This window comes from Spermophilus citellus (assembly GCF_964194105.1).
Source record: "Spermophilus citellus genome assembly, chromosome: 5".
NCBI classification, from domain to species: domain Eukaryota; kingdom Metazoa; phylum Chordata; class Mammalia; order Rodentia; family Sciuridae; genus Spermophilus; species Spermophilus citellus.
Genome location: NC_138186.1, coordinates 154928210 through 154950571, shown reverse-complemented (window position 1 = coordinate 154950571; position 22362 = coordinate 154928210). Strand labels below are relative to the sequence as shown.

Here is a 22362-nt window from a genome sequence, read left to right as displayed (position 1 = left end):
ATAGGAAAGGCAGCAGAATACAACAGACATGAGTATGTCAATATGTAAATCAGTGGAAGTGTAACTGATGTGACTCTGCAATCTGTATACGGGGTAAAAATGGGAGTTCATAACCCACTTGAATCAAAGTGTGAAATATGATATATCAAGAACTATGTAATGTTTTGAACAACCAATAAAAAAAATAATAAAAGAACATAACATTTTAAACTTAGCCTGGATTTAGCAATCAGTCTTCAGTCTTCACCTGATACTGGGATGAAGTATAAGATGTTTAAATATTTGACCATAAGCTAGTTTCTACTTAATCTATTACTATTAATTCAGAACATTCTGGGCTTACAATTTTATGTCCCTGAGGAATGATTTACATAACTACGCTTTCATCAAGTCTCTGTTTTACTGTAATTCCTTTCCATATAAGCTCTCCTATTGCCATATTGTACATGCATTGCATTTATCATCAAATCATCTTCCTGTTAAATAATATTAGATACAAATGTTTATATAGTGTTACAAAACAGTATGAGAATATATTCAGTTTTCAAAGATGTTATGCTAGGAAAAATTAGACTCTTCTTCTAGCTATTAAAATTATTCTGAATCAAACCAGCATGAAAGTACAATGGCACTGTATTTCTATAAGAGAAAAGTTTTTGAAGGCTACTTAAGTTTGTAATAAACAATAACAAAAAAAACCTAAATCCATAGAAATTAGTCTTTCACTACAGATAGACAAGAAAAGCAGTATTGAATTGAAATTGAAGTTAGATTTAATCATCATTATTATAAGACCCCATTTGAAGCAATTGCTGTATTAAAAGTTCTGTAGGCTCTCAAATCACAATTTAACAGCATGACTCTTAAGACTATAGACAGAAAAGCAAAGGTTCTATAAATGCATGCTATAAATTCACACAAATAATCATGCAACTACAAAACAGCATCATGTTATTTTATTTTTTACAGTACTGGAAATTGAACCTAGGTGTGTTCTGTCACTGAAATATGTTCCCAGGATTCTCCATATGTTTCCCAGGCTGGCCTCATTGCAATTCTTCTGTCTCAACCTCCAGAGTATCTGAGACTACAGGTGTGTGCCACAATGCCTGGCCATTACATGTTATCTCAAGAACATAATCATAATTTATTAGATTGTAATATAGAAACATTTAAAACTTCAGAGCCTGATGGTGGAATGTGATGGTCATGTAATGAAGACACGAATTGGTGTGAACATACTTTATATACAACCAGAGGTATGAAAAAAATGTGCCCTATATGTGTAATATGATTGTAAAACATTCTGCTGTCATTTATTTTTTAAAAATCAATACAAAAAAAATTCAGAGCCATTTTGACAGCAGTAAGAAGACTGAAAAACAATGAATTTGATGAATCTGGTTTGGGAAATGTCAATGGAAGTGTTGGAGAATACCAGGTACTAAAGTGACTTCAGAAATAGTAGATTGAATCACTAATATGTAAATTGAGTCAGTAGTCCTTTAAATGTAACTCTAGAACTGATCATCTCATCTTTCCTTCTCCTCTCCCATATATGCACCACATAAATAAACAGAAAATTAATTTTTCTTTTTTCTCTCTTTTTTTTTCAGTGCTGGGGATTAAACACATGCTAGGCAAGAACTCCACCACTAAGGTACACTTCCAAAACTTGAATCATGTCTTCATAGGTTCATCTTTCAAAACAGAAGCTTATATAGGAAAAACATAAGGTGGTTTTACATGCATATAAATCCTGTTCTTTAAATGGCAGTTGTCTGTCTTTGAACACTCTCTAAAATGAACAACAAAAATTCACCCCATGGAAATGTAGACATACACTTTAATTCTAAGTTTGATATTTTGTGCTATTAATCTTTAAGCAATTAACAGATTTGTTAAATAAACCAGATATGTAATATCTGGGATGGGTAAAATCAGTGATGATGTGATTAATGTAGTAAAAAAATAGTATAATAGTATAATTCAAACTACTTTTTGTTTTTTTAAAGCACTATGTTCCAAATGGAAATGCTCCTTTCCCCAATGATAGTGTAGAAAACACTGTGATTAGTGTAAAATAAATTGTCAATAACACTTGTAATCCATTGCCATAAACATTGTCTAAAGCTAAACTCAGCTTTGACCAACATCACCAATTCTGGCACCGCTCTGAGGCAAATGCAACCTTTCCAGATGGCTCACTAAGTCTTTAAATTGTTTATACATATTTTTATATAAGTGTTACCACACTACTGTACAATATCTCCTACTATGGATATAGCATTGACTGTTTTTACTTTTTTCCTACAGAAGGGCATTTAGATTGTTTCTATTTTTTCCCATAAATGTATATAAGCAATGCTGTGGTGAAGAGACTTCTTTATCTTCTTCCCCGTACACTCCCAAGAAGGTACTTATCCACAGTTGACAGTGAGAACAAATACTTTTAAAATGTTAAGCTTAATTCCCTGTGTTGAAAATGAAGGGGAAGAGACTCTTAAACATCCTTTTCTGAGAGTTATTTATATTAAAAACCTTTCAAGTTATTTCTCTGTTTGAAATGTGCTAATTCTTTTATAAACTAACTTAGCCACTCACTAGCTTTCTTGAGGATCTGGGAGTCCATCTCTGAAATGTGATCATCAGGGAGGATAGTCCTCTACTTCATAGCTTCTGTAGTGGGTGGGGTAGAAGCCTTGAACCTGGTAGGTACCTCACACCAAGTCACAAACCTACCTTTTCTCATACAGCCCTGAGAAACTGATCTTTCCTTTAGATAAAAACAGCTGGCTAATAAGGATGATCATCCAATTTCTAAGTGGATTTAGGATGAACTGCTTAGTCCTTTTGATGGAGGACTAGTTGTTGTTTATATCGAGATATGTAATCTGCTGAATCTCCCTGATGGAGATAACTGTAGCCTGAATATATAAAAGAACGAAATTTCCTCTTGTCTTTGCAAACTCTTATTGGATTTCCTGTAATTTGCATCACATTTTGATTTAACACTTATTCAATAATAAAACACTCATTTATCTTATATCTCTACAGGAAATTTTCTGGATCAGGAAGGGATTTGGTTTTGAAGTATATTTCCCTATTGATTAACAGGTTCACTTCTTGATAAGACATGGACTAGTAAGGTAAATTGAATAGCAGTTTGGGGAGAAAACTTATTAGCATCTATTTAGATAAATTAAATTCAACAGCAATATATGAGTACCTATTTTTATATATGTACATGAATATGAAAGACATAATCAAACTTATACATTTTTATGAATCTAATATTACTGGCTTTATTTTCTACTTTTTTCCTTACTAATATTTGACACAGGCATACCTTTTCTGCAAAAATGGTGGTTTTGCATCCTTTGCCCATTTTTACTCATTGCCTTTGTTAAGCCTCACCAAATTGGAGAGATTAATTTATTTTCTTTTGTCTGTTGCTTAACTTTGCTTATATCATCTTGCTCCAGAAGATAATTTGTTGTAATCAAAAGTATTTGTCTTTTCCTCTTTGGCTTTTAGCATTTGACAATGTAAAAAGATCTTAACATCAAACTTTCTCCATCCATGCCAAAGTTTTTGTACTATTGTTTCTTATGTTTACATTTAAACTAATTTCCACATTATATCATGTTGAGAGGTGAGATTGAATTGTGACTTACTTTATCCTCAAAGGGTTAACTGGTGAGAGCAACAATACTTGGAGATAACTCTAATCGGTCAAAATCTTAAGTCTTTGTTTCATTCAGTTCATGAAAGCAAATTTTTACTGCTTTTCCATTGTTCAAAGTATTCAGACTTTATAATAACAATGATTTATAATCGGAAAAGAAAGTGCTATATTTTGAGTACTCATGTTTTGATTAATACCATATATTTTAAACTGAATAACATTTTACTATTGCTATTAAATATAGGAAGTTTTCAACAAGAACATCAGATATTTTTTTTTGTAAAAATGTATTTCTGAGCTCCATTCTTAGAAAGCTAACTCTGCAGGCCTGAAGGAATTTTCATTAAAAAATATGAATGTTTCATATGTTTCTCAGGAAACAAATTATACCTTGAAAAGTTACAATTTTTGACAACAATCACTTTTAGAAATATCATTGAATTACTGACATACATGTAGCAGATTAGACCATTGGTAATTTCATGACATGAGATTAACACAATATTAGTTGAATTATGATTATCAATTAAATCAACATCTTCTATTTCTTTACCTCAGAAATTCTGATTCTATGTAGAATACATGTCTAAACAGATCATCTGTGTGATTTGGGTTTAAGGAACAGAACGATCTATGCCTTATGGCCAAGAGCAACTTCTATTTATTGACAGAACACACCTGTCAGTGCAAATGCAGGCCTGTGTTGGTTTTCTCCCTATTCTCAAAAAATGTGTGGATCTTTTCTACCAAGTTCACTTAAAAAATGAGACAAATTTGGCCAACATCTCATTTTGTGTTACTTTTGGATTATGACACAAAGACCTTTAACATTTCTTTGAAAGAAATAAGTTGGAGCTTTCACATAATATATCTTTCAAAAATAAACAGCAAAAGTGAACAGACACAAAGTTTTCTAAGGCAGAAAGTATCTTCTTAGAACATTAGTTTAAAACACAGGCTTTAGTTAAAATATTTATTCTTTTCTTCCTTTGGGTTAAGTGGTAATAGAAATATTGTGAATCAGCCGAGGTTTCTCAAGCATTATATTTTAAATGTCTAAAATCTTCTATAAAAACTAACATGACTTAGTTTCTTTCATATCTCACAATATAGAAGCTGAAGTATAATTTTATGTACTCTGAAAATAGCTGCCTTGTGACCATTGCCATTACAGACCTGCAAAACCTAACTCTGGTTAGAGCAAATTCCAACAGCCAGTCAAGGAGGCCCTTGGGGAGCAGCATAAGCACACAAGGAGAGAGGAGAGGAGAAATGGTCATTTACATTGTTTCTAAGTGACAGCAAACAAATCCGAAGGAGGCATCCAACATACAGGTGTTGCAGGAACACTATCTGAGTAATTAGGAATGGCACCTTAAAGTGTTAAAGGGGGAGTGTGACCCATTCTACACCAACCATGACTGCTATAATTACATAATTAAGGGTAACAATTTTACATAAAGTACTGAAGTTCTGAATAGAAAATATAATTGCTAGCCAAGCATGGTGGAGCACGCCTGGAATCTCCCTGACTTTCTAGGCAGAGGCAGGAAAATTGTAAGTTCAATGCCAACCTTAGCAACTTAGTGAGACTCTATCTCAAAATAAAATATAAAAAGGGCTAAGGATGTGACTCAGTGGTTAAGTGTCCCTGGGTTCAATTCCAATTAGTTAAAATATAAGAAAATAAGAAGAAAAAAGAAATAAGAAAAAAAAAGAAAGAGGAAATCAAGTTACTAAACATGAACTTCCAAGTGTTTGTGTCTAACACCCTCATTGTAGAGTGAGGATGGAATATGGGGACAAAGACATACTCAAAATGGAAGGAACACCACAGGGAAGCTTTATTACCACCCCGAACGCTTACACTAAGAGCTACCACTTGGAATCATTTACAGAGCTGTTTAAAGGGATGTAAACATGATCCTGCAGATGATGGCAACAATAACAAAAGCCTAGGTGGGGGTCATCTATTTAGCTGCAGGGCCACTAGCAGGGATACTTCTCCAACTGTTCCACTTTCAAATGAGCAGCGGTGCCCTGTGGAGTTGCACTGTGATGTGCATCTGTGGGGAGATTAACAGTGCAGAGGGTTACTGATCACCATTCTTGGGCACATGCTTAGGACTGAGGCAGGCACATGAGAACCAGAAGCCACGTCAGCAGCACTGGGATCTGCGTGCTTCTGTCATGCTCTTGGGATCCAGTTTAATTATGCCCTCATCATTTTCTTCACTAGAAAAGCTTTGGTGGTTTGTCAGAATATTCTCCACAAGGAACCGGGCGGCTTCATCTATGTTTATGTTATCCTGTAATACAGAAGCAAAGAATAGAATCAGTGGTCTGGTCCATTCTTAGAGTAAAGCATTGAGTACTAAGGACAACTAGGGAAATTTGCCAGAGGGGGCACTGTAAGTATACCAGCTACAATTTTCTTTAGTAATAAAGTGCACATTAAGAGTTCAATGCCACTGAGTCATGTGTCTATGAAAAGAACCCACTTCTTTTTAGCATGGACACACTATTTGATATTCCTGTTGTAACTTTTGTCATTGAGGCTCAATGTGCTATCTCAATGGTTGAAAATGTAAACATGATCCTACAGATGTTGGCAACAACAACCAAAGCCAACCTAGGGGTCATCTATTCAGCTGCAGGGCGACTAGCAGGGATACCTCTCCACCTGTTCTACTTTCAAATGAGCAGCAGTGCCCTGTGGAGACGCACTGGGTTGACACATAGATGGAAGGCATTCAGATTAGAAAATCGGTGCCCTTGAATGCTGTGTTAGTCAGCTTTTTATTGCTGTGACTAACACCTGAAAAAAAATCAACTTAAAGGAAGATTTATTTTGGCTCATGATTTCAGATGTTTCTGTCCACGGTCAGCTGATTTCCATGACTTGGACCTGAGGAAAGGCAGAACACTATATGGCAGAAGGGTGTGGCAGAGGAAAGCTACTTACCTCATGGTAGCCAGGAAGCAGAAACAAGAAAGGAATATGATTCACCCTTCCAGGGGACAGCCCCAGTGACCTACTTTCTCCAATTATACCCCACTTCCTGGAGTTTCCACCACCTCCCGATAATCCATTCAAATTATGAATCAATCAATGGATTAATCCACTGATGTAGCTGAAGTTCCCATGATACAATCACCTACCTAAAGGCCCCACCTCTGAACACTGCTGCGTTGGGGACCAAGCTTTCTATATGTGAGACTTTGGGGGACATTCTAGATCCAAGCCATAACAAAGATGTAATTCAAATATTCAGTATACATTAAGAAGAAAACTGTGAAAGGGCTCAAATCACATAAAAAAATGTACCATACTGCTCCTCCATCTGTGAGTACAGATTGCTACTTTTAGTTGTCATGCATAAATTAGACTGAAATGATGTTGTGAGTGTGATGTCCATTAAGGATATCCTAAGGAATTATTAGCTATCACAGCATTTGTGTGACTATTTTAGAAGTTATCAGAGAACACATAATAAGCAGCACATAGCAAATACTGTTCTTTCTTTCTAAAATAAGTTCGGATTTTGCAAAATATCACAATAGTATGCTTTACTGTATACTCTTCACTCATTCCTCAAAAGTTAACAGCTTAGATAAACCAGAGTACAACTTCTGAAATCAGGAAATGAGATAACAACCTTAATCTATCAACCTTACTTAAATTCCACCAACTGTCTCAAGGCCTGTTTCTGACGCAGCTCCACAAGCTACATTTTGTTGCCACATGTCCTTTCATCTGGAATGGTTCCTCAGTGCCCTCTTGGAGAACACTAGCCAGAGAATACCCCTCATTCTGGGCCTGCCTGATGTTTCCTTATCATTCAAGTTTTACTTTCTCGGCAGGACTAAGACAGGAGCCTGTGTCCTTCTCAGACTATCAGGAGACACATGAATTAATGTCATGCTGCCAGGCTTATCAACTAAGATGTTACCAGCTTTCCTCTTTGTACTCAGTAAGTGCAATACGTAAGTACTCTGTTTCTCACCATGCTTTTCCTCACTGATGTTAGATCTATTATTTCCTCCTTAAAACAATTATTATTACTGCAGGGTTTAATGGTTGACTTTTTTATTCCATCATTCCTTCTACATGTATTATTTGAGACTCCACTGTTAAGGAAAGGTTCTTCTTCAAGTATTTAACATTTATTTGTGCATATTATGGATTATTTGCTTCTATGGGTTAAGCCCATTACACTAGCAATTTTACTTTGTTGCTCTTATATGAAGGCTCCCATGTCTTTGTGACATGCCTCACATCTGGTGAATCCTTTTTTAGTTTCTGGAACCATAGAACATCTCAGGTACATCTTTACATGTCATTTCCCCCAGCTAAGGAGTCAATTATTTTTCCAGTCATCCTAAGTCTTTTTATTTTAAAACTATTCAAAAAAAAAATTCTGAGGACTAGGTAGGTTCATTCATATTACAGTGTCATTGCTTCCAACCCCTCTCAGCAGATAGAGCTAGTTAAACACACACACACACACACACACACACACACACATCTTTACTTTTCTGTTAATCTTCTGGTTATAAATATGTGTGTATGTATGTATATGGAACTATACATATTTATATATGAAACATGTTTACATTGGAATCTCCAACTGAATTCAATACCATGAGATTCACTATTTGTGTCCCCCTTCTCAGACCAGGGAAACGTGGAAGAGTTGTGCTATTTGTTTAGGTTTCTTTCATAGCATCAATAGTTCTTTAAAACTTTGTTCCCAAGATAAGAATTAACTTTAGTAGAAATATAGATCTTCAGATGTCCAACTGTTATCCAATCCACATCATATCCATCACATCAATAGTTATAAAATTCTCTAGCTGCATTTGGTTATAATTCCCATACAAATTTCCATATTTTAGTAAAATCAATCTCAAAGTTTAAAGTCAGAAAATGGTGGTGTTTTTCCATAAAAGGGAAAGGATGAAATTCACAAATTCAAATTGTCTTTTGGCTGTATTCCTATTAGAATGCTGACCACTGGAATCCAAGCAAAAATCAGATGGCTGGCTCTAAAGTACAACTATTAATGACACTTAGGCAATACTTGAAGCTTGACTCAAAATTTTTAACTTAAAATTCATGTTACTGTTTTACTTTCTGAAGATTCCTGGCTTATTACACAGGAAATTTTTAAAAGCCATTTTTAATATATTTGTAGGGAAGCGTAGAACATACCTGACCCTTTTAACCAATTTTCCCCTCACCTATCCATGTAATTTCATTTGTAAATATAACAAAGCAGATTGCTTACACACTCTCAAATTATACATCACATGACATCATCATTTATGACACTTACATGTAGTTTCTGGGAGAAAATATCCACCTATTAGCTGAAATATTAAGTCAAATAAAACTTAAAGTGGAATTTTATCTGCAATATAGAAAAACTATATAACCAAATGATATACTTGCATAAACATTTTCATGTACTGTTATCCTTTTTTTTTCTTTTTAATGAAGCTAGAAAGTTAAGGCAATTCACTCAGCAGACAGAGCTGCAGCCCTGAAAAATTCCTTCTCTTTGGAATCCTTTCCTCTGGACACTTCATCCTTCCTGCGAGATGAGTGCTGATGCACCAGCTCAGGACTTCATCTTTCTTGTGATGCAATTTTTCATTTGTGAAAAAAAGTCAGATGCATATTTATCTAAACAAGGAGTCTGTGGCATAGGAATGCACACTCCTGCCTCCAGGAGACACTCTTTTTGTCCTGAGACTCCACCATCACTTAACATCCCAAGGCGACCCCTCAGTAGAGTCTTTCATTACTTGCTTTCATCATTATGATCACCACTGACATCAAATTATCTTTCATTTAAAGGAAAGTTTCTAGTAAAACCAAAAGTAAACTGGCGTTCAGTCTCCAGAAGAGGGAGGTGATTTGGAGGAACAATGATACACATGTACACACATGCTTATACATAAAAGAAATCTACGGAGCACATTATAAAAGCTGGAACTCTATTATGAACATCAAATTCAGGATTTGGTGCTTATCATCACAGGATTTTCACAAATATCATCATTATTCTATTTAACCCTCTTATAGAAACATCCGCTGCGCCCAACCTTCCCCATATTTTGTACTTCTCATTTTCACCTTCCCTTTTTTATACACCTAGATGGTTAAGCTTTTGAAAATTCACTTTACTAGGTTTTCCCCTTCAAACAAACATTTCATCCAGCTCTCAACAATGGAAGACAAAAATTCTACTATACTATTCATGAAGAAGCTTGTCACATACATTGACAGCTTCCTCTTATTCCAATCTTTCCTACACAGTTAATCTAAAGCTTTTCAAACATCTTCTGAATAAATCTGTTTGCTGACTGTTCAATGTCTTTGTTTATCCTCTATATGACATACACCTTCACCAGAGGCATGTCTTCACATTCTTTAAGCCTTTTGTAAAAGTCAAAAATTCTTGTAACTGACAATATACCTTATCTCTCACTCCAGTAGCATAAGAAGTACCTCCATTAAAAAAACCTCACAGAAAATGTCACTTGATTTGCTTGATTTACTCATTTTCATTTTAATGCAAATATTCGGCTGGCCTTTGACTCACTTCCCCATTATCCGGTTTTTAAGCATTCCTGATACAGAATGGGGAAAGCTATAATATACCCATGTGTTGCTTTTTCTGGCCTCCGAAAACCCTTCACAGAAACCCATCTAAATATTTAACAGTTACGGCTCAAACTGAGAAGGTAAGCAGAAGGGCAGATTCATCCAGGGAAGATCTCACCTTGGCAGAGGTTTCAAACCAGCCAGTGAAGCCATGGTCTTTGCAGAACTGGTCCATCTGGGGAGGACTCTGGGCAGTATCCCTCTTCTGGTCACACTTGTTAGCTAAGAGAACTGCAGGAATAGGGCTGCCACTGGGAAGATGAACTTTACTATCCAGATCATTTTTCCACTTTAAGACTGCCTCAAAAGTGGAGCCTCTGGATATATCAAAGACTACAAAAGCACCAACAGCTTCCTTGTAATACACTCGGGTCATGTTGCCAAATCGCTCCTGCCCTAGAAATAAATATAAAAATAGAGTAAGCACTCTTAATTCTTAAAAGTCATATTTAGGTCTGACCCCATGCCCAAAGAATAATACTGTCAGCAAATACCTCCCATTCCAGAGCAACATAAACCAGTGAGATTAAGGTCATCCATACAGAACTAGGACCTGCAAAGCAGAAGAGGCTGACAATTTGCTTGAACACATCATTAACTAGTTTTGTGTTCTCTGTGTGTATAACACACATGTGATGAATTCAACATGACAGTACTGAAGGCTACAAAGTTGGTCATTTCTTCATTCTCTCCTTTTAGTCTAAAAGAGGATAAACAATTGAGGAAAACAGAAAGCTGGAAGCAGAGGCAGAGACAAGAATAGCAGAAAATTGAGTTTGCAGGAAGCAGATAAGGGCAGTGGTCAAATGCTGGTCAGAATGATTAGAACTAGACAGGAGATTAAGTAGCTCATGCTCTCATCTTTCCTTCACATCTCGAGGCTAAACCCTCTTCTGAGTCAACAGGCAAAATTGAGCTCCTCTAAGATGCAGACACATGAGAACCTACAGTTTCAGAACAAGAAGTGGCAATTGGTTGTGATTATAAGCAGGATAAATTGCAGAGTTCTTCAAATCTCATTGACATTTGAAAATATTTCAACTTATGGTAAGCACTCTGGATAAATTATGTTCCTTCCTATATTTTTGTTCATGCATCACACAGGATTATTACAAAACATTGTCTCACAATCTGTGACCACACTAACCTTTCACATAGCAAGGCGCTTATCTTCAACTGACAGATAAAAAGACAGACAAAATTATAATACCAACTAATGCAGGTCTTCTGACTCCTCAAGCCTCTAGGTTAAGATTCTCAACTATCTTGTAGCTACTTTTGACTTGTTTCAGGTGTCAAATTACTGACTAGGCTGGGAGGGGGTTAACAGAAATCAATGTGAGTATAAGATTTATAACTCCTGAATCTATGATAGGATATTTTCCTGTTAAAACACATGATGATAAACAAGCTTTATCTGTCTTTTATTGATGCAATTTTAATCTACACTTTATTCCCACAAATGAAAAGCTACCTTAAATTACAAAATTCTTTCTCCTCCAAACACCACAGTGCATCATACAATGTTATATATTGCTTTATAGAATAGGGAAGAAGAATATGAAAACTGTCAAACTATCTGAATACATATACAGTTCACTTGCTTTGTGGAAATTCCTCACATAGGTGTATCTAAAGTAGTATTATTATAGTCCAAAGGTCAGAATTTTATTCTGACAAATGGACACATATAAAACCCTTATATTATAATTCATAGTTTATTGGTAAGATGAATCACATCAGCCAGCTATAGAGTTCATTTAATCAAAAGGCTAATATTTATAAAAAGTTAACATTGCAGCATTTTCTGTAAACATACATATAATAATCATAGAGGGCATGCCAACCCAGGATATTTCAAATATTCAAAGTCAAAATCACTGTTCTTCAGAAAAACTACATATAGGTGCATTAAAATGGTTCAGACTTCAATTTCTACTGAAGATAAGTATCACCAGCCACTTCCATTTTTAGGCATTTTTAATTATTGAACATGAAAGGACAGGAAGAGTAACTGCAAGAAGAATCATGGCAAGAATCATGGCATCATTAAGATAGATTAATAAACATCAAAGGATTAAGATTTCAAGATATTTACATAGTTATAAGAAGTTACTTCTTTGGACTATCCTTTTAATCTAACAAAGAGGATAGGGTGGCAAATGAGTAAAAGAAAAGTATAAACATCCAGATGTTACAAAGAGCGGCTAAGTTTTGGTGACTACTGCTTCTTTTAGTGAAGCACCTATAAATCTCAAGTAATTTCTTTTATTAATCACACTAAATGATGTTAAAATTTATTCATATAAACTTTCTGATAAATGTTAATCAATTTTCTTTAGATCCCAAGGTGAGGATTTAAATCTCCCTGACAGCCCTCATATCAGCTGCTTTGTCTTAACAACGACACTACGTCAAATCGAAAAAGTGTCAATTAAGCAAATGAAAAGAAAAGTAACTAGAAGATTACAAAAAAATTTTGAAAAAGATTTGTACTTGGAATAAGTACATTTAAAAACCCTCAAGAATTCCACAGAAGAAGGTGAAAACTCAATAAATAATCAAAAGAAGGGAACACCCACTTTACCAAAATGCAGGCAATTTCTGCCATGCTGAATGTCCTAGGTTGAGTCCTGGTGAAGTCTTGTGACAGGAGAGGCTGGGTAGTGGAGGAGGTCTATGTTTATGAAACACACTCATGAATTTTGCTGCATTGGGGTGCACATGTGCAAAGTTAAAGCTTGCTTAATCAGAACCTTGGGGAGCATCTTCATAATAGGTTTGTTGAATGAGTTCAGGTTAGTTCAGGAAGAAATCTAACCAATAACATCTTCTTTGAGCAGTACTGGAATGGTCATGACTAACAATAACAGGGAGGCACCGCAAATTATCTAATCTGACCTCTCTCATTTTATAGATGAGAGAATAAATTCCCAGGAGAAGAAATTACCTGAATTTACTGGGTTGATTTGTCATCTACTATGCTGTCTGAGTCAGATGTTTGCTGCAGTAGGCATTTCTGCATGTGGCCTGTGTGCCCACAGACCCTCTGTAGTGTGAGCATTTAGTGACTTGCTTAAGGATGGCACAGTGCTACTACAGAAGTCATATCTCCTTCTGTATGTCATGCTGGGCTTCACCCACAGAAGCTAAGGAATGACCTTCTCTTGCCGAGTGCACTAGTCACTAATATTAGGGATATTATTGTCATCCACGTGCTGTTGGAGTACTGACAGCACATTCCTAGTGACTGTCATACTGTCTTGACCTGTGAACAGTGTGCTACTGTCTTCTTTGGAGGAAGGAATTGTGATTATAACTGGACATCTTAGCACAAAAAAAGAGGAGAAACACAGCACAGTGCTAGTCTACAGGCGCAAAAGATACTTAAATATTCACACAACCTATTCTACACGTGTTGGCAATAATTGAAATGTTTACCTTAATAATCAGAGATACCCAATAAGAATGGCACTAAGAAGAGCATAAGAGCCAGGCACAGGGGCACATGTCTGTAATCCCAGCAGCTCAGGAGGCTGAGGCAGGAAGACTGAGTTCAAAGTCAGCCTCAGCAAAAGTGAAGACTAAGCAATTCAGTGAAACCTTGTCTCTAAATAAAACATAAAAAACAGGGTTTGAAATGTGGCTCAGTGGTTGAGTGCCCCTGAGTTCAATCCCTGTTAACCCCCCCCCACCAAAAAAGAACATCAGTGTAGGGATGTAGCTCAGTGGTAGAGTGCTCGCCTAGCATGCACTAAACCTTGGGTTGGATCTCCAGCACAGAAAACAAAACAAAACAATAACAATCTAAAAAAAAAACATAAATAGAACATCATCAAAAGAAAGAAATCAAGACCCTGTCTCAAAATTAAAAAATAAAAATAACTGGGAACATAGCTTAGTGGTAAACCATCTTTAGGTTCAAAGTACAGTAACAAACAAAAGAAGAACTTAAAGACAACAAAATTAGTGTTTCCAAGAATATGTATTCCCATTAAGTTAAAGATAATATACAAAACTATTTGCTTTATCTCCATCAAAGCTAATAAAAACCCTAAAAATGAAAGTATTTCCCTTCATATGTGATAAGAAAAATATTAAATTCTTCTGTTATCAGAAAAACAGGTTAGAGATATTTTCTCTAGGGAATTTCATCACTGGTTTTGTTTAGATATTTCATATCTGTCTCTAAATTTTATATTCATGCTCCCATATAATTAGGTAAATGTATGAAGTTGGAGAATATAATGCTAAGTGAAGTAAGCCAATCCCAAAAACCCAAAGGCCAAATGTTTTCTTTGATATGAAAATGCTGACTCATAATGGCGATGGGCAGGGGGCATGGGAGGAATACAGGAACTTTAGATAGGACAAAGGGTAGGGAGGAGAAAGGAGGGGGTAAAGGGGTAGGAATGATGGTGGAATGAGTTAGACATCATTACTCTAAGTACATGTATAAAGACATGAATGGTGTGAAAATACTTTGTGTACAATCAATGATTTCAAAAATTGTGCTCCATATGTAAAGTATGAAATGAATTGCATTCTGCCATCATGTATAACAAATTAGAATAAATAAATAATTTAATTAAAAAGTTTCTATTAATGTTAGTTGAAATTCAAAATATAAATCCCATAACCCAAACCCAATCAAAATGCTAGGATGAGGGGATGGCTAGCTAGTTTTCCAACTACACTTACCTTTTCCCATCCACTGAGGATTACCAAGCTACCCATTACTACTCAAAGTGTTTCACTGAAAATGTATAGTTCCTAGTTAATAAATGGAAAGTTATTCAAAGAAAATCCCTAAATCTCATTGTGCATTTCTGGAATGAAGTATTTAAAATAAGCTACCTCTAGCCATTGGTTATAAATGAATAATTATTTATCCAAATCAAAATCACTTACTGATTGGTGTCCAAACTCCTAATAGTCTTTTCCTTATGAGATACATTTAGTCCACAGGAGCAAAATTATCCTGTCTCTGTCCTGAAAGTCCCTCTTGTATCCATATACCAGCCTTAACTAGAAACTCCTGATGGCTATGCAGGATGAGGATGTGATGCCACTTCTGGGAGTTGCTATGAATCTGAGAAAGGTACTGATAGGTCATGGAGAGAATGTGAGGGAGTATTGGCAGCAGGGAGCTTGTCTGGTAAGTGCAGAACTGGAGCATCTCAAGAAGATGGGCAAGATGTAAGGGGGAAGCAAAACCAAAGGCAGAACAATGCTTCTTAATTGCAGTAAAGATCAGACTTGCCCAGGGTGCTCGGCAGATTGCAGTTTTCTAGACTCCAGGAATTCTGATTTGATAGTCATGAAGGATTGCTAGTTGCCTATCCCATGCTATTTGATAGTCATGAAGGATTGCAACTTCCCTTCACAGAATTTTATCTGGGGAGACCATGTCCATTTGATCAGACTACAGAGGCAAAGAACATAGTCTAAGGATAGCCCAATGGTGAAAAGCTTGCCTTTGTCCATGAAGACTTGGTGGTGCTGCTCCCAGTCCCGGAATTCCCAACCATAGACTTATGTATGAAAGAAGTAGCTCCTCTCCTGCTGAACCATTATGCACAGGCATGTTTATCAGATGAAGTCAAATCTTTTGACATGGTAGATGCTTAAAAATCTGCATCTTAAGCACCTCAAATGATTCTGATGTAAGAGGTACCATATAATCACACTAAGAACACTTAAACTCTTGGAATAATTTTAAGAAAGAACCAAAACCCACTGTAGAAGATGCTAAGAAAAAATGTATGGAGAGAAGTGAGTGGAAGTAATAGGAAAGAAGATAATTTAGATCAACTGTCAGAAAAATCAACAGAAATTCTGAATGAAATCTTCGCAATCCAGTTATTTTTCTGTGGTTGTCTCTCTCAAAAGAGTGAAGACCTACGCTTAGCTAACTTGAGCATAAAATGCAAAAGGCATTTGAAAATGCAACAGAAAGGATGCTAAAGCACCTTTCCTTGGTCCTCTGTCTCATCCTCCAGAAATTTCCTTGCATTTATATGAATACATTTTTCTCACCATTCCAGAAAAGATCTGTACACCTGTAACAGAATGTGAAATTGCCTACTTAGCCTGCTCTCCATAACCTAAGTATTGATTAAGTGTGAAGTGCTCACTATTTTAAGATTATGCTATTCCTGAGCTATAAGCCTAAGGTCTTCAAATTTTCTTTCTTCACAAGAGCATTTTTTCTTTCCATCTACTTCAGTATGTGCCAACAATATGTAATAATTTTTAATTTTCTATATTTTATGATGCTTTGACATCTTAAGGCCTTGCAGGCCTGGGGAGGTACTACCCCTACCAGAATTTACTCTTGTGTACAGATTGCAAACTACATGACTGCAAGCACAACTTTCATATGCAAACCAACCAATCCTAAATATATAAGTCCCCATCAGTCTTCACTTAGCAGGCTCCTGTAGACTAGAACATTATTTCCCTAGTCTATCAGAACATCTCAGAGAACACTGAAATTACTCAAATTATCCAATCACAAACTTGCTTAGCTTATAAACCCTTGCTCAGATTCCACATACTCTTTCTACCTGGGCAATGGTCCCTGGTACTTCTTCCTATGGCCCTTTATTGCATAGTATGACTCCTCATCTATGGAACTGTGTCAATAACCAAACACTTTCAATGTCAATTGGCTCCTGGTCTTTGGCCTCATCATACAGAAATAAAAATAAAATTCTGGGTACATTATAAAACAGAATGAGTATTATAGAAAATTCCATGTAAAAAGTTTATCCTGAAATACATTTTAAAATAATACTCCAGCCCTGGAATAATAATACATGGCTTACAGGTTAGAAAACATCTATAATTACTGCCTTGCTTTTCCACAGTGTGTGCTACAACCATATATCAATAATACAACTTTGTTACATGGCAGAAGAGTGTATGGTTTAGAAATAGCTTTTCACAATATACAGAAAATGATGTAGCCAATCAAAAACTATCTACTTAAGAATTTCTGAGTCTCATAAGTAGAGAAGTATAATAACTATAAATTCCACATTAAAAACAGGAGGAGATACTGATTATTGCAATGAGTTATATGCTCCCATTTAGTGGTAATCAGACTGTTGAAAAACTATAAAAGAATTTTACTATTGATCTTACTAGTGAACCCAAACCTCCTATACTATCAAGTTTATTGTATTCCTATCTCAGAATCATGAAGTCTGTCTCTATAGCATTTTTACCTGTGTCTTCTTGTTCAAGTTGGTATACTTCTCTGTTTATACTCTGGGGCATCCAGAGTCTATAATGCAGTTCAGAAGAGAAACATTTCAGGCAAATATCTTGGAATAAAGGAAGTTTTAGAACTTCCTATCAGCATTCCACTGTCTCTATTAACCTGAGTATCTTTCAGCATAAAGGGCTGATTGAGGCTACTGAGAATGGCAACATATTCAGAAGGGAAAGGCCACAAGCATATCATTACCAGGAGAATTTCCATGAACAGTTATACAACTATGCTGTTATACTAATCAACTATCTGTCTGGTCAATTGTGAATGACAACCCAGACTGTGGACACAAAGGTGTCTCAGAACTTAGTAACTGAGAAAGATTTCAACATGTCAAGTGGAACAGCAGGTTTTTTTTTTTTTTTTGTAATTAAGCACAATAATTGAGCCTCAATAAGGCTCGGATGGCAAGATTGTACAAGATTATGATCACTCATATGTAATTTAGCTTGAAAAGAGCCTTTTAGATGAGTGTATGTAATCAGGCACCAATAAGCACCAGGAAAATTACTGTAGTATCTGTGTGAGACAGAGATTAGAAATAACTACCTAGACTAATTCTCCCAAACACTGACTCTTCATATTTAGAAAATTACTGAACGTTAATATCCAAGACTGATAGCTTAAAGGTCAGGAAAGCATCCAAGGTAGTATTTCAGATTCTTTCTCATGAAGGTTTAATGGAGAGTTATGAAAAAGGGTAAGACATTACTAGGTATTATAATTGGCAAAGTAAAGATGGATGAAGGCAATCAGGATCAACATTCTGCTTTAGGATTGGAACTGAAATAAGGGAAAATGAATTTAAATATAGCTTTATAGTGTTATATAATTTAAAATGTCTTCTAAGCATGCATTTTATGTTTGGGTAACAATTATTACATGAACTTCAGAGTAGACTATTCCCAATTTGTCCTTGGTCCAAAGAAAGGTTGCAAATCACTTCAATCAATACATCAAATTTAAAGTATAAATGGGCAAACCTATTTTAGGAATACAATCTGCCTGGAAAATTCCATAGTTGCTAGTAGCAAGTCTTACAAATCATGGTTACCCAAATATTATTTATCTACACTAAGCATTGAAAGGAGTATCAAGGATATCTCTTACTACATCTGAATTTAGTGTGCATTTATTCAGCTCTTTTTAAAATATAATTAAAAACTTTAATATTAGTATATTTGCTTTGTATTAGCAACAATCTTAAAGTAGGTATGAACTTAAGAGGCAGCAATTTGTCTTATACAAAAATAGTATTAAACTACATCTTTATTTTAAAACATGGCTTTAAAATGCCATGAAAAAATATCCATTAAGTTTTACAATTGAAAAGTTTATGGTTCTTAATTTGAAAAGTTTAACTAAATCTGATTGGCTACATTTATAGAAACCATTCAACAATTCTTGCTTATTATATTTGCCAGAGCTTTCCAGGACACATACTATTGGCATAACTACTTTATGCCTATACCCAATTTGAAAGCCTCCAAAATAATAATAATAATAAAAAGAAACTAGCAATAACACCAAACCTTAGGTTACTCATATCAAGTGGCTGACTCCACCTCTTGTTTTGCAATCAAGGAATATTCCTATTCTTTGAGAATCCAATATGATCCAACTTTGTATTAACAAATAAGGCAAGTATGTTTAGCCTTGGGGGAAATTTTTGGAGTGGCCTTCATTACATCATTTCTACTAAATTCAAATGGTACAAGCTAAGGTTCTAGTTACTCAAATATTCAAACCAAACACAATTAATGATATAGCTCCCCAAACTTTAGCCCAAATCTGTTATTTTTTGTCTCTCAAAAGCCTTATATTAGGATTTCCTCTCTGAATATTTTACTTGGAAGAAGAACCTAATAATTACCTTATAATTTCACCTCTAATTTTATTAATTGCTGATGGGTACTTGCTGAATGGTACAACAGTTCCTGTTGAAACAACAGTAGCTTTACAACCAGAAATCCCTTTTAGAGATCTTAAAATGCTGCTTTTCCTCCCTGGCAAAGTTTGAGCTTTGGATTTAGGCAAATTGCAAAGATATCCCATTATGGCAGGTGTGATAAAAAATAGACAGGTCTCCTTCCTGGCTATTTTGGTCTGTTCAAGGACAAAAAGGGAAGAGGTGATACCCAAAAAGAAAAACTCTTGTTTTCTTAAGTCAACAATAGAAGCATTTTTACCTTGAAGCTTAAAAGCACCTGTCATAAAAAAAAATATATTGTTATTCATACTCTTGCCTTGCAGTAGGCCTCAAATATAATTTAGTATCTAAATGCTGTATTAATTTACATAAAGAATGAGACAAGTCAACTGCCCTTCTAGACAGAGGATTAAAATCATGTTTGTGGGAAAGCTACACTGAGGATTGCTGGATGATGACTGTCACATGGTAGGCAACCTTTAAAATCCATGGCTTTGTCAAGAAGCAGTATAATGCTCACTTATGCTCTGGGCAACAGCAGGAAGTGTTTCGAAAGAACCTCTGGGTTCAAAAGATGACTTTTCAAACGTTCTTTTAGTTTCTGGTAGAAAAAGAAGAAACAGTGCCCAAAGCGCTCTTTCCCTGAGGATTTGATATGTGTTCTCTTATCTGAGATATAGAAATCTGCTCTTTAAGTAAATGAGTATAAAGTTAATAATTCTTCAGTACTTCCTTATATGTAACCGGCTATAAAAGAGCACTTGGCAGACAGTAGCTTTGTGTTCCTCCCACTGTGCCCCCAGTTCATGTCCTTGATGGACTTTAGGGAAAGCGTCTGTAGGAAGGATGCTAAGGTGCCCTCTAACCCTAACCATGCTCCCAATCAATCAAATGCTCCATGGTTGACTGAACCTCTGCAATGAATGAACAAGATATACTTTGGTACCATTTTAGTAATTAAAATTTCCAGTAGTTTCCCTCTGTTTTAGATACCCACATTTCACCCACCACACTAGCCAAAGTACAGTTGTTCATAAATGAGTAAGAAGAATGTGTAGTTCCTCAAAGAGAATAAATCTTATATTATTCTCTTTGCCAGGGAAACAGTATGGTATTTATGGAATGGGGAGGAGAAGGCCAGGGGTAGAAGCAGGTGTTGGTTCAGGGAGGGGAATGGGAGGACAAAGTATCAGGGAAACTTTCTCAGGTCTTCACCTGGGTGACCCAGCCTAGAGCAAGCTATTTATTTGAGGAATGGAGTTTCCCTCACAAAGGCTGGGCTCAGATCCAAGCTTTTCTTGTCCATGGCTTGTTATTAGTCAGTTAAAACTTCTGGAATAGTCTTCCTGACTTCCTAATCTTGTGAGGAGAGAGAAAACCCTCCCCAAACTAGGACAGATCCGAGATGGGTGATGAATAACGGGCTGAAAGGAGCCAGGCTTTTAGTTGGGATTGTGCCCCTAACTGGCACATCTTTCAGTCACTCTGAACTTCAGTGACAGTTGAAGGAGGGGAGCTGGCGGCCCCTCCAAACAGCCTTTCTAAGAACCCTGTCTCCCCTTCAAGGGAACCCTCACTCCAACTCTTCCCGACATATTATGATCTTCTCATTCTTCAGAGTTAAAACTTCTGGAACAGCTCTTGTGGCTGGTCAGGCCAGAGAGCCCTGGGGAGCGGGTAGGGCCTCTTTTCGGACTCTTGGCAGTCCAGGGAGCTTCCCACCAACCTAGAAGGGCATCCACGCACGCGGGGCGGTTGCTTATGCACTGCGCTGTCCTGCCTTGAAAGGCCTGCACTGCTGCCCACTCTGCTCCCCTCGAGAGTCCCCCGACCCCACCCCACGGCATCTTCCCACTTCACTTGAACTCTTTCTTCTAGAAGTACACAGGCAGAGAGTTCAGGGCGGAGGGAGGGAAAGCCAGGGGCCAGGGGCGGAGTCACGGGGTGCCTCGCTGGGACTCGGGAAGCGGGCGCCGTGCTTACCCGCGATGTCCCACAGCTGCAGGCGCACCAGTGTCCTGCTGTCCCAGTTGAGGACTTTGAGGGCGAAGTCCACGCCGATGGTGGCCCGGTAGTGCTGGGAGAAGAGCTGGTGGACATAACGCTTGATGATGCTGGTCTTGCCCACGCCGAGCTCGCCGATGACCAGCACCTTGAAGAGGTGCTCGCGGGTCTCCGGCGCCGCGGCCGCCCCGGAATCCCCTGCTCCCCCGCCCGCCATGGGCGCCGCGGCTCGGGCTGCTCTGGGCTCCACGCGGCTCCCCCGCCGCGCCCTCGGGGCCGCCCGGACGCGTCCACGGAAACTCCCCCGAGGCCGGCCGCCGGCCCGCCCTTCGCGCTCCGCCGCCAAGTCCGGCCGGTCACAGGACCCGGAACCCGCCGCACTCGCGACCGGGCGGGTCGGGGGCGGGCCGGGGCCGGCCCGGGGAGGACACGCGAGAGGCCGCTCACGTCGCGCCCGCGCCCGCGCCGGCCAGGCCCGTCCGCCGCCGCAGACTCCCTCCCCCAGTGCCCGCCGCCCCGCTGCTCGCTGGGAGGCCGGGCTGCCCCCTGGTGGGCCCCGCGGGCGCCGACCCAGAGCCCTCAGAGCGCCGTCCACTGAAGGCCCGAGCAGGCGCTGCGGCCGAGCCAGCGCGTGCGGATAGCGGCGGGTGCGCGGCTGCTGGGCCCGGCCTGGAGTTAAGCCCCTGAGACGGCCCGGAGGAGGGCAGCGCCTGGCGCCTTGGGCCTCCAGCAGCCCACGTTAGGAGGGTGGAGAATGTAGGATAAAGGCTGGGTCGTAGGTAGTTCTG

General features: G+C 37.7%; 1 protein-coding gene across 1 annotated transcript; it reads right to left on the bottom strand.

The window, feature by feature from the left end:
* Positions 1 to 1828: 1828 nt before the first annotated feature.
* On the bottom strand, positions 1829 to 22042 carry RAB32 (RAB32, member RAS oncogene family). Its single transcript, XM_081295578.1, has 3 exons — positions 21554 to 22042; positions 10480 to 10757; positions 1829 to 5997 (listed from the first exon to the last, which is right to left on the bottom strand). Exons 1-3 carry the CDS (start codon positions 21789 to 21791, stop codon positions 5848 to 5850), a joined length of 666 nt encoding a protein of 221 aa, XP_081151704.1. The 5' UTR covers positions 21792 to 22042; the 3' UTR covers positions 1829 to 5847.
* Between the last annotated feature and the right edge of the window lie 320 nt (positions 22043 to 22362).

Bases quoted from the DNA above. Each gene is read 5' to 3' on its own strand.
- RAB32 (XM_081295578.1), bottom strand. From the start codon at position 21,791: ATGGCGGGCGGGGGAGCAGGGGATTCCGGGGCGGCCGCGGCGCCGGAG. The intron at 10,758-21,553 runs GTAAGCACGGCG...ATTTATTTCTAG, and splicing joins GCAGCTGTGGGACATCGCGG to GGCAGGAGCGATTTGGCAAC. The intron at 5,998-10,479 runs GTGAGATCTTCC...TCTGTATTACAG, and splicing joins GGTTTGAAACCTCTGCCAAG to GATAACATAAACATAGATGA.